This window comes from Schistocerca serialis, chromosome 3 (genome assembly GCF_023864345.2).
Source record: "Schistocerca serialis cubense isolate TAMUIC-IGC-003099 chromosome 3, iqSchSeri2.2, whole genome shotgun sequence".
Taxonomy (NCBI): Eukaryota; Metazoa; Arthropoda; class Insecta; order Orthoptera; family Acrididae; genus Schistocerca; species Schistocerca serialis.
In genome coordinates this window covers 409,273,852-409,287,301 of record NC_064640.1, presented here as the reverse complement: position 1 = coordinate 409,287,301, position 13,450 = coordinate 409,273,852, and the positions used below count along the sequence as shown (strand labels likewise).

Genomic DNA, 13,450 nt, shown 5'->3' with positions numbered 1-13,450 from the left:
GCCTAAAATAATAATAAGAGATCAAATGGAAACTAAACGCAGAAACAACAGTGGCGCTGAACAAATGGATGTAACAAGCAAGTGCCCAATAACTGAAGAAAGAGGAAGAAGAAAAAGAAGAAGAAGGAACCGTTTGACGGAGTGAAACATCCTAATGAAACTGTTATCGGCAGGGGCGAATTGTCGTTGGTAAATCATTCTTGAATTATTAGAAATAATTTTTAATTCCTTTTGAGCTCTATACAGTTGCTAGGCACATATTTGCGAGATCGAGTTAAGTTGCAAGTAACACAGAGATATCTGGGAATTCTGTGAAACATGTGTTCCAAATATAACTTTTCCTGTACTTAATGGCCGAGTAGTTCTAGGCGCTTCAGTCTGGAACCGCGCGACCGCTACGGTTGCAGGTTCGAATCCTGCCTCGGACATGGATGTGTGTGATGTCCTTAGGTTAGTTAGGTTTAAGTAGTTCTAAGTTCTAGGGGACTGATGACCTCAGATGTTAAGTCCTATAGCGCTCAGAGTCATTTAAACCTGTACTTCATTTCGTAATCAGTCTTTGTACGACTGGGCAGAACAAGTCACTACTAAGTGACTACTCCAATACGGAAACTCTTGGGGTTACACAGGATTTTATTTCAGTTCAAGAGCAGCTTTAGAACTCTGAAGGTGCAAAATTTACTATCACTATACTGACGTCTCACCCGCCACAGCACAATGTTGAAGGACAAGTTTGGCTGTTTGTGGTTGGATGACCACAGTTAGATTGGAAGAATGTGTTGAATTCTAAACCAGGATGGACGCGAAGGAATACAAGCACCGTTTATAAGAGTGAATCCAGCAGAATATGCGGCTAGCATTCAACCTGTGTGCGCAGTAACAGCAGCGTGGAGCAGGCGGGGGAGTATAAATGTCCTTCTGTGCATGTTTGCATAAGCTGGATTACTAATACTTAAACCTACTGGTGGTTCTATGCGTGTTGGAAAGTATCTTCATGTAAGAGTTCTAATGCAGAAGCGTTTTTTCTTATTCATCTTGTTTGTGTAAAGCGAAATTTAACCAGAAATGTTCATGCAGCCCACCGGTGCCCAGATGAGTGCAGGTAACTTCCACAATGAAGGTGACCAGCAGAACTAACTCGGAACGATCTGGGGTCGAATGAGGCAGTACTTGCATCCTCATCTGAGTCTTAAACACTACTGCATAGCGATGTAGGAGGGTCACCACATTTGTTGCTGGGTAAACTGTAATATATTTAAGGGACGGGAATTCGGGTCAAAGGATATTCATTTTATGTCTCGGTACGATATCAATAAGTTCGATTTTCATTTTCGTTCGCGAAAACCCAGATAAATCATTATGTATCTATTTTTGAAGTAAATAGTACATTAACAAGTATTACGCAATATATATGTCTCAACGTAGTATCGATAAGTGCAATTTGTCATTTTTGTACGCGAAAATCCAGATAAATCAATATGGATTTATTTTAGAAGTAAAGATTTCATTACGCAGATTTATTTTTGTAGTCAAGATTGCACTAATAACTATTGTGTGTGTATTTGTGATCCTCTAATGTCCAAAATTAGCTGTCAGAAATGTTATTTATTTAATTTTGCTGACAAAAATATAAAATTAAAACGTTTCAAAATAACCATTCTTTTTATGAAATTAATTTCTCTAGTACGAAGTTGTAACAAGTATATAAAAAGAACTTGAAAATCATTGTTGTCACTATTTATCAACTCGCAAGCATCGTATTCCACTATCTTTGTATGTAAGTTATACCTTTGATTAGTTTGATATCGAAAGTATTGGCGGAATTTACTATAACTCAGTTGTATCAAGACGAACAGTATGTGTGGTGTCACCGCCAGACACCACACTTGCTGGATGGTAGCCTTTAAATATGCCGCGGTCCGTTAGTATACGTCGGACCCGCGTGCCGCCACTGTCAGTGATTGCAGACCGAGCGCCGCCACACGGCAGGTCTAGAGAGACGTCCTAGCACTCGCCCCAGTTGTACAGCCGACTTTGCTAGCGATGGTTCACTGACAAATTACGCTCTCATTAGCCGAAACGATAGTTAGCATAGCCTTTAGCTACGTCATTTGCTACGACCTAGCAAGGCGCCATTATCATTTGCTATTTATCTTGTGATGCATGTACCGTCAGACCGATGTTCACCAATTATGGATTAAAGTTAAGTATTCAAGAAGCTACGTACTTTACTTGCTAGTCTCAATTACTTTACCTGTTCCAGACCTCACGCCAGCCTGCGTGAGCTTAAACGCGTGCCTTTCGGCTTCCTCTCATAGTGACTTGGCTGTCTTGCCAAGTCACAACAGTATGTAAGTTGTGGTGGCTGAGCAAGCAGAGAGCAAGTGTTGCTAGAAAGCAGTTCCACTATGTCCGATGATATTTAACCAAGAAGTTAAGAATAAATGGAAGTGTTATTCAAAGTCGTATGTTGAAATTGATTCAAATGTCACCAGTTCGACATGTTGTATGCAAAACCCGTTGAATCCATGCATGATCAACAATCATCGATACAAAAAGGTAAGTAAAATTACGTTTCACCTCCTGCTCTGGAAGAATTATAAATACATTACAATAAGCTCGTTATTATGGAGTTCACTACAAGTACAATTAAAATCTATGTAAGTTTTGTAGTCAATAACAATGAGAGTGTGAGCGTTACAAGAGACGCAAGACGCGGGTTGACTGTTAACTACACTGCTGATATTAGATATACAACACCAGGAAGGGAAATAGATACCGAAATTTGATGTATTGTGCGTATACAGTATATCAGAAAGATTACGTAATTAAATCTGCAGGTGAACTGAGGATATAGCCTGAAATTTAGTACACATAGCTGTCACCTCTGGCAGCAACAGTGGCTCTAGCTCAGCTGGGCATCAAACCGCACTGAGTTTGGATCACAGATACGAGTTCATCCTTTCATGCTGCCTCAACTCTGTCCCGGAGTTCATCAACATTAGTGGTGATGATTGGGGGGGGGGGGGGGCCGAGAGCGGTGTCTCTCTCGGGAAGCCTTGATCTTGAATGTCCAGTGGATGATGGGAGTAGGTAAAGTGCTGACTAGAGCAACCAGCATCCTCTTTACGTCATTCGTCAGGTCAGCGTGGGTGACATGCAGTCTTGAGTTGCCTTGCTGAAAGATAACGTCCCGGAGACCTCGAATACAAGGCACAACCACAGGCCTTAACACGATACAAATGTAAAGCGTATTGTCCCAGTCCTCGGCTCTGTGAACCAGCGGTCATTGTGTTGCATAACAAATGGTATGTCACACCATACGCCAGGTGCTGGATCCGTATGGGAATGGTGTATGCAGTCTGGCAATTAGCCTTGAACCCTCCTGACGCAGATATGTCTATAGTGATGCTGTACCTAGAATCTGGTCTTGTCAAAAGAGGCGACGTAGTGCCACTCACACGTCCATTGTTGTTGGTCGCACCGCTCCTGGCGCGCCTCTCTGTGCGGCCGTGTCAAGGTACGGCATAGCAACATGCGCACTGAAGACAGTAATTGGTGCTCCAGATGTCGTCACACTGTCCGTGTGGATAGTTGTCTCGCTGCAAACAAATGCACTTTCCGGTTCAGGGCCGCAAACTCCTGCTTGGCCGATAGATTAGTGTGTCTGTACTCTCAAGCGCTTGTCGCATGGGTACTCTGAGATCCTACATGGAGTTAAGTATGGCCCTTCTAATCGTTTCAAATACGTATTCACATTAGAGTCATGGGATCCTGACTAATGCGAATGACAATATCGTGGAACGATAAACCGTATTCTCGAATGGCCACGATCCTGCCCCTCTCGAATTTCAACAAATGTTCAAAAACATTTCTCCTCCTTACATAAAGCGAAACATGATCTTCTCCCAAACAAGCGAAATTTAAGTCAGTTTCAAAATGAGAAATTAGATGTGTAATTTTTCCTTTCATACAGAGTGTAGATGGCATTAATCCTGTCTACTCCATGCAATGTATAAAAGAGCAGTGCACTGGCGACGTGATTATGGTCGCATGATGGGAATTCACAGACTTTGAACGCAGAATGGTAGTTGTAGCTAGACGCATGAGACATTCCATTTCGAAAATCGTTAGGGAATTCAATATTCCGAAATCCACAGTGTCAAGATTGTGCCGAGAATCCAAAATTTCAGGGTTTATCTCCCATCACGGATAACGCGGCCTTCACTTAACTACCGGGAGCAGCGGCGTTTGCGTAGAGTTGTTACTGCTAATGGATAAGCAGAATGCGTGAAATAAACTCAGAAATCAATGTGGGACGTACGACCAACGTATCAGTTAAGACAGTGTGGCAAAATCGCGCCTTAATGGACTATAGCAGCAGACGACCGACGCGAGAGCGTTTTCTAACGGCACGTCATCGCCTGCAGTGCCTCTTCTTGGCTCGTGACCGTATCAGTTGGACTCTAGATGACTGGAGAACCATGACCTGGTCAAATAGTCCCGATTTCATTTGGTAAGAGCTGATTTTACGATTCGAGTGTGGCGAAGACCCCACGAAGCCATGGATTCAACTTCTCAACAAGACCCTGTCCAAGCTGATGGTGGTTCCATAATGGTGGGGGTTGTGTTTACATGGAACAGACTGGGACCTCTGGTCAAGCTGAACCGATCATTGACTGAAAATGTTTACTTTCGGCTACTTGGAGACCATTTACAACCATTCATCGACTTCATGTTCCCAAACAACGATGTAATTTTTATAGATGACAATGCGACATGTCGCTGGGCCTCACTTGTTCACGACTGGTTTGAAAAGCATTCTGTAGATTCTGAGCGAATGATTTGGCCACCTACTGAACATCAATGGGACATACTCGAGAGTCAAGTTCGTCCACAGAATCCTACATCAGTAACACTGTCACAGTTATGGACGGCTGTAGAGGCAGCATGGCTATTTCTGCAGGGGACTTCAACGACTTGTTGAGTCTATTCCACGTCGAGTTGGTGCAGTACGCCGAGCACAAGGAAGTCCGACACGATATTAGGAGGTATCCCACGACTTTTGTCGCCTCAGTGTGGGATAGCGTGCAATTAGAAGGGTCAGACGTAAGGTATCAACAAAAACATTATAACCACTGCCCTCCCCGAAAGTTATTACCGCCTGGTGGCATTGACCATGTGACATGGCAAGAGAGGTATATAGAGCTATCAGAAACAGTCTGAAAAGCTTATAAGAATGTTGCATGAGAGGTCGTGCTGAGAAATAATTGTTAGCAAAAAAAAAAAAAAAAAAAAATCGTTACGTTGCGCCGTTTCCGATTTAAAGAGCACTGATTTTAGCCGATCAGGTCGCTTCGCGTGCCAATTTCAAGTACTTGCATGCGCTAAAATGCGGTACTGCACAGACATATGTGGGTGTAGGAGTTACCACTTGTTCAAATATTCATTATCAGTTAAAATGTGCATTTTTCAAAAGTAATTAATTTAAGCTAGGTGAACAAAGCTACGTTTGTTTGGTTTACGGCAACGAAACGACGCCGCGCGGAGTGGCCTTGCGGTTTAAGGCACTATGTCACGGACTGCGCAGCCCCTCCCGCCGGAGGTTCGAGACCTCCCTCGGGCATGGGTGGCTGTGTTGTTCGTAGCATAATTTATTTTAAGTTAGTTGAAGTATTGTGTAAGACTAGGGATGGAGCCGGCCGGTTTGGCAGTGCGGTCTAGGCGCTTCAGTCTGGAACCGCGTGACCGCTCCGGTCGCAGGTTCGAATCCTGCCTCGGGAATGGATGTGTGTGATGTCCTTAGGTTAGTTAGGTTTAAGTAGTTCTAAGTTCTAGGGGACTGATGACCACAGATGTTAAGTCCTATAGTGCTCAGAGCCATTTGAACCATTTTGAACTAGGGATCGATGACCTCAGCAGTTTGGTCCCTTAGGATTTCACACACATCTGAACATGTGAAACGAAACGATGAACACATTGCGAACACTCTCTGTGACAGGCTGTTTGACTTTGAGCGCCCTAAGACCTGATTGGCTAACTTAAATTCTAAATAACTCGGAAACGTCGAAAAGTATCGAATTTTTTTCGCAACAGGTATTTCTCAGCACAACCTACCCTGTAACGTAATTACAAGCTTTCCATACTGTTTCTGACCCACCCTTAAGCAGAGCAAACACGAATAGAGGAATCATTCTAGCTTCGATGCGGACCGCCAATGAGGAATCAACTGAATTAACAATTAGAAAATCATTTTGTATTATTTATCTCACACTAGAAAATTTTTGCCAACGGCTTTGCCGCAGTGGTAACACCGGCTCCCGTCAGGTCACTGAAGTTAAGCGCTTGGATGGGTGACCATCCGGTCTGCCGAGCGCTGTTGGCAAGCGGGGTGCACTCACTTGTCAGCCCTTGTAAGGCAAACTGAAGAGCTACTTGATTGAAAAGTAGCTGCTCCTGTCTCGTAAACTGACATACGGCCGGGAGAGCGGTGTGCTGACCATATGCCCCTCCATATCCGCACCCAATGACGCCTGTGGTCTGAGGATGACATGGCGGCCGGTCGGTCCCGTTGGGCCTTCATGGACTTTTCGGGTGGTACTTAGTTTTTAGTAGAAAATTTTTTATATGTTACTTTGTACGATGTTTTATTTGTGTCAAGTTTTTTCCTAAAAGATGTCGAAAAAACGTCACTTGTTTAGAAATTCTTCTTCTCTAAGAATTACAATTTTTTTTCACACAACTGTTATTCATTTAGATCAACAAAAACATACAATTTTTCCTATTTTTATTCTTCGAAACTCCAGTTGAAAGCAAATTTCGGAGTTGATCTCATCAGAATGTTTTTGTGTATTAGTTGTGTATACAAAAATGGGGTAGAATTTTATCTTAGCTTTGTAGAAATGTATAGTTTTTTCGATCTCCAGTAAAATGTTGAGAAACGGACTTACGTTGTGTCTGCAATCACTGACTTTATTGACACAAGGATATGCTGTATTTAGAATACGGACTTTTAACCAACGATACTCCTGGAAGCTAGGTGTGAGTGGCCACAACCAGAGAAAATTTTATGAAGTGTTATTTCTGGGAAGCTTTATACATAGTCGTTTCCACTTAAGACTCTCAAAAATTACTTTGCTTTGTATTTACTAAGCTTTCATTTTCGAGTATTACTGATCTTCGAGCATCTGGAATCATACTATATACCAATATATACAGCAGCTGTCAGAAAGAAGCATATGTTGAATACAAAGTTCCAGAAACTTTGGGTGAGCGGTACTTACAAATCTCAGATGCAAGTATGCATGTAGGCATCAACACAGTCGTTTCTCTCAACATCAGCAAGTATAAAAGGTGTCCAACTCGTAAAGTATTCGAATAAAATAAAAAACAAACGAAAACCATGAAAGCAACATTTCCTCAAGTTCGTGTGGTCCCTTTCATAGTTGGATAACACATGTGACAGATGGAACCTATAAAGACAACTTTAAAAAGAAAACTGTTTAAATACACTGTTACTTAAAGCTAATATATATATATATATATATATATATATATATATATATATATATATACACATATATATATATACATATATATATATATAGTGATTTAGAAGGAACTGACAGACAATAAAAATAATAAAACCGTGATAAGCGCATGTTACAGCAATAAGTAAGTGTTACAGAGAAGCTAGGCGCCTTAAGATGTAAGTTTACTATAAAGAGCACTAAAAAATTCCCGTCTGAGGGCTTTGTTGCAGTGTGTAAGCAACGTAGAGCAACTCCGATGTGAGTATATAAGCACCAACTTGTAGGCAAGAGATTAGTGTTGCATTTGAGTCTTTCCAATGCGCTTGCGGTAAATTTGGAAACGTGAACTATGGCGACGTTATTACCAAATGCATCCAAACAGGACCAATGTGCTGTTATTCTTTTTTGGCTGCCAAAAGACAAACACTGGAAGACATCAATTGAAGAAAAGAACATCTATGGGGCAGCATGTCTGTCGAGAACCACTGTTGTGGAATGGTGCGCCAAATTCTGTGCTGGTTTCGATTCGACACAAGACGCTGGTCAATATGTGAGGCCAGCCTCATCCATTACAGACAAAAGCAAATGGGCGGTTTACGATGCGATTAATGCGGACCAGCGCATAACCATCTGTGTGCTATCAAAAGTTTTTTTCAGTCCTGTGCAACACATTATCCCGCAGGAGTTAGGCTACCATGAGGTCAGCAGACAGTGGATACCCCGGACGTTGAATGCTGAACAAAAAGCAAACTGAATGGCTGTTTGCCTGAAGCACCTGATGCGTTTCAGTGTAGATGGAAACACGTTCCTTGAGTGAATTGTTGCAGGCAAAAAAATCTGGTGCTGCCACTGGGAACTGGAGTCGAAAACGTCGATAATGCAGTGGTGTCATCCATCGTTCCCTCGTTCCAAGAAGTTCAAGAGCCAGCGATCTGCTGAAAAGATGATGCTTACCCTGTTCTTTGATTAGCGATTACCATTGCTCATTGATTTAAAGGAATCTGGTATCTTCATCACTGGGAACGGTACTGGGCAACCCTCGAGAAATTACAGCGTCCATAACGTCGGAGAAAATTGTGGCAGAGGGTGCTGCTGCTTCATGATAAAGAACTTCCCCAATCGCAAAGGTCGTGATGCAGAAGTTACGCCTACTCAAGTGGGAGACACTAGTGCACATACCCTATAGCCCTGATCTCTTCCTATGCGATTACTACAACTTTGGTCCCTTACAAAAAATGCCTTGAATGGCCGACGATTCCTGTCAGACGAGGATGTGCACCAAACAGTTACGGACTTCTTTACGCAGCAAGACATGGTGCTTTACGAAATGGATATTTTCAACCTGGTGTGTCGGAGGGATGATTGTCTCAGTACTGATGGCGATTTTGCCTGATTGGCATACCGATTCTGGACTGCACAACCTTCAAACAGCAACTTCTTGATCGCCCTTTCTACAAAATAAATGCAAATACCTATCCATATTTTAAAGGAATAGATATTTCTAAGAGAAGGAAATACCATATTTTGTTTCAGGAATGTCGTATAACCCCGTCATTGTGTAGCCTCCTCAGTACAATTCTGATATGAGTGTACCTTGTCATTATATCTTGACAGTGTTAAACTTTGTCAGTTACCTTATTTTTAAGCAATCTTGCTGCTTTTTTTAACCTTAATATTTTATGCATACACATCACCTTCCTTACATGACATATTCCAAACATAGGGTTTGCAGAGCCTCTGTTTTTACCTATTTTGCTTTGACAATTTTATCTGTTTCTCTTACTTTACTATTTCATACATGCGCCACACCCACCCAACACTACACATGTTCCTGGTATTAGGTTCATATTATTTTTACACAAGATAGGAGTTAATTGTTACATGTTTCTTAAATGACTTGTGAACTTCGTCTTATGAGGCTACTGGTACAATATCATGCTACAACCTCTATAGTAATTCTCTACGTTTCTTTGAAGTTTTTGTATATTCACAAACTTATGTCTTAAAGTTACTGTAAGAGATGAGTTTTTATACCACTTACTTATTACTGTAAGTTACGCCTAAGACATCAAGTTATGTAAGTTCCTTTTAAGTATCCACATAAAGTTTTTAACCTTAAAGTTATAATATGTTTATAATGCTGCTACATCTGGTTATGTGCACGATAAATTATGTATGAGACTGTATCAACTTTACTTACCATCTTCACACCACTAGGATCATACTGTCTTTGGAGCCCATCTGTCCCGTTTGTTATCCAGCTATCTACAGTAAGGCTGTGCACCCATCCTACATCAAACTCCCAGGAGGAAGGTTTTCCAGTAATTACAAAGAATAGCATTGCATAGCACAGTACCTGTCTGGCTCTTTCAGCTTAGGTTTAGTCGCTGTCGGCGGCCGGTGAGGCTTCACAGGTTTCTGCGTAGTTGGTTGCTTAACGCCAAAGACCCACTGGCTGGGAGGACGCTGTGTTTGAGGTGGAGGCTGCTGCGTTTGAGGTGGAGGTTGCTGTGTTTGAGGTGGAGGCTGCTGAGTTTGAGGTGGAGGCTGCGTTTGAGGTGGAGGTTTCTGCGTCGTCGGCTTTGGAGTGGTAGGCTTGATGGCAACCAACCAGTGAGGTGGCTTCTGGGTGGTCGGAGCCGCCGTCGGTTTCACGGTTGTGGGCTTGATGACATCCAACCAGTTTGGAGGTTTCTCCGTGGATGGAGCTGTGGCCTGCGTTTCTCCTTCAGACTGAGGTTTGTGTGTCACCTGGTAATACGAGACACATATTAGGCTGGCTGCTGTCGTTTGGGACCTCCATACCCACTACCGTCCACAGCTGAGAAGAGTGTGTACAACTGGAAAGAGGCAGTGAATCGGGTGTGCACTGCACATGCTCTAGAGAGAATAATACACACTGTTCTAAAACATTCTCGTGAATGCAGTTATGTCAACATTGTGACAGTGACCCACTCGAAAAGGTACGAGCGATGTAAACACACATGAAGGGACGAACTCAGGACCTTTGCCTTTCGCGGGCAAGTGCTCTCCGACTGAGCCAGCCTAGCACGACTCACTACCCGTCCTCACAGCTTCAATTCTGCCAGTACTTCGTCTCCTACCTTCCAAACTTCACAGAAGCTCTTCTGGGAAGAGGTTCGCAGTAGAGCTTCTGTAAAGTTTGGAAGGTAGTAGACGAGGTACTGGCAGAATTGAAGCTGTGAGGACCGGTAGTGAGTCGTGCTAGGATAGCTCAGTCGGAGAGCACTTGCCCGCGAAAGGCAAACGTCCCGAGTTCGAGTCTCGGTCCGGCACACAGTTTTAATCTGCCAGGAAGTTTCATATCAGCGCACACTCCACTGCAGATTAAAAATCTCATTCTGGATGCATGAAGGGACTTCAAAAACTAAGCTTCACATGTGGACGCACGCTAAAGCCATTGCGCAACAAGAGTAGTGCATTATGAGAAGAGAATATATCATCCAAGTTTCCTGCAGATGAGGTTTTACTGTGGTACAAAAAACAAGTGAATGACAGTGCGAGTGAAGCAGGACAGTGACTGGAAATGTACTCCAAAGTTGAAGCGCACAGAACAGTACAGTTCTTTTGGGAAAAACGTGTAAACTGCACACAGATCAACCGTGAAATTTTGGTGGTGGAAGGACCAAACTCAGTATCGCGTCCAGCCATGGTGAATTTGGCCAAGGCCGCACAGACTTGCGCGATTCTGAGCGGGTCGGAATGCCATCGACATGTAACACAACAACTACATCTGCAAACATCTACATTTGCATCTACATACATACTCCACCTGCCACGATGTGGTATATGGCAGAGGGTACCATGTACCAACACTAGTAATTTCCCTTCCTGTTCCAGTCGCATATGCAGCGAGGGAAAAAAGGCTATCTACACGCCTCCACATGAGTACTAATTTCTCTTGTTCTCGCGGTCTTTGCGCGAAATCTACGCTGTCAACTGTAGAATCGTTGCGCAGTCAGCTGCAAACGCTTGTTCTCTAAATCTTCTCAATAGCGTTTCGCGAAAGCAACGACGTCTTCCCTCCACGGATTCCCACTTCAGTTCACGAAGAATCTCCATAACAGTCGCGTGTTGATCGAACCTACCGGTAACAAATCTAATAGCACGCGTCTGAATTGCTCGACGTGCTCGTTACTTTTTATATCGCTTTGCGTCGTTACTCTTGGATATTTAATCGACGTAACTGTGTTAAGCAGCACTCCACTAATACTGTATTCGAGCCTTACAGCATTGCTTTTCCTACTGATGTACCTTAACTTATATTTTTATACATTTAGGGCAAGCTGCCATTCATCATGCCAAACAGAAACTCTTAAGTCATCCTACATCCTTCTACGTTCACTCAACGACGATACTTTCGCGTATACTACAGTATCTTCAGCAAACAGTCGCAGATTGTTGCTCACCCTATGCGTTATATCATTTATGAATACAGGTGGTCAGAAACAGTCTGAAAAGCTTGTAAGGATACTACAACGTTGGTTGCGCTAAGAAATAATTTTTAAGAAAAAAATTCGACACGTTGTGCCGTTTCCGTGTTAATTAACACAGACGTTAGCCAATCAGTTCGTTACGGATGCAAATTCAAGCACTTACACGCGCTAAAATGCGGTAATGAACAGACATCTATGGGATCAAGAGTTACCACTTGTTCAAATGCTCATTGCCAGTTAAAATGCCGGCCGCGGTGGTCTAGCGGTTCTAGACGCTCAGTCCGAAACCGCGCGACTGCTACGGTCGCAGGTTCGAATCCTGCCTCGGGCATGGATGTGTGTCATGTCCTTAGGTTAGTTAGGTTTAAGTAGTTCTAAGTTCTAGGGGACTGATGACCACAGATGTTAAGTCCCATAGTGCTCAGAGCCATTTGAACCAGTTAAAATGTGCGTTTTTCCAAAGTGCTGTATTTAAGCTAGGTGAGCAAAAGCCACGTTTGTTCTGTGTGAGGAAATCAGACGAAGAACACGTTTGGCGACACTGTCTCTATCAGGCTGCTTGGATTTGCGCGCGCAACGATCTGATGGGCTAAATTCAATGCCAAGTACATAGGAAAGGCGCAACATATCGAATTTTTTTCTTGACAGGTATTTCTCAGGACAACCTTCCCTGCAACACACTTACAAGCGGTCTTGCCACACTTTACTGGAGCACTCCTGACGATGCCCTTCTTCTGACGAACACTCGCCGTCACGTACTAATTGTTACCGCTGAAAAAGTCTTCAAGCCACTCACATATCTGGGTACCTATTCGGTACCCTCGTACATTCGTTATCAGTCTACTTTGGGGTCCCATGTCAAACGCTTATCTTATCTGAAATCTAGGAATGTGGAAACTGCCTGTTGTCCTTGATCCATGTTTCGCACGATACCGTGCGAGAAAAGGGCAAGATCAATTTCGCACGAGCGATGCTTTTTAATTCCTTGTTGCTTTGTGGACGGAAGCTTTTCTGTTTCAAGGAAATTTATTATATTCGAACTTAGAATACGTTCAATAATTCTGCAACATAGCCGGTCGGGGTGGCCGAGCGGTTCTAGGCGCTACAGTCTGGAACCGCGTGACCGCTACGGTCGCAGGTTCGAATCCTGCCTCGGGCATGGATATGTGTGATGTCCTTAGGTTAGTTAGGTTTAAGTAGTTCTAAGTTCTAGGGGACTGATGACCTTAGAAGTTAAGTCCCATAGTGCTCAGAGCCATTTGAACCATTTTTCCTGCAACATACCTACGTTAAAGATCATCATCATCTTTTTCTTCTTCTTATTCTTTTGTTTATTCAGTCTCTAGATATCTGCTCCTGGACATAAACTCCTTCCAGATATTTCCATGTCGACCTCGGATCTGTAATTTTCAGGTCAGTTATTTTATCCTTCTTGTATACAGGAGTTACCTGCGCTATTTT

General features: G+C 43.0%; 1 protein-coding gene across 1 annotated transcript in view; it reads right to left on the bottom strand.

Annotated features, from left to right (window-relative positions):
* LOC126470895 (trypsin-1-like) overlaps window positions 1-13,450 on the bottom strand; it is a 219,482-nt gene that overhangs the window by 97,611 nt on the left and 108,421 nt on the right. Inside the window, exon 2 of the mRNA XM_050098919.1 lies at window positions 9,889-10,283. Coding sequence (XP_049954876.1) covers window positions 9,889-10,283 — 395 coding nt within the window. The remainder of the gene's footprint in view (window positions 1-9,888; window positions 10,284-13,450) is intronic.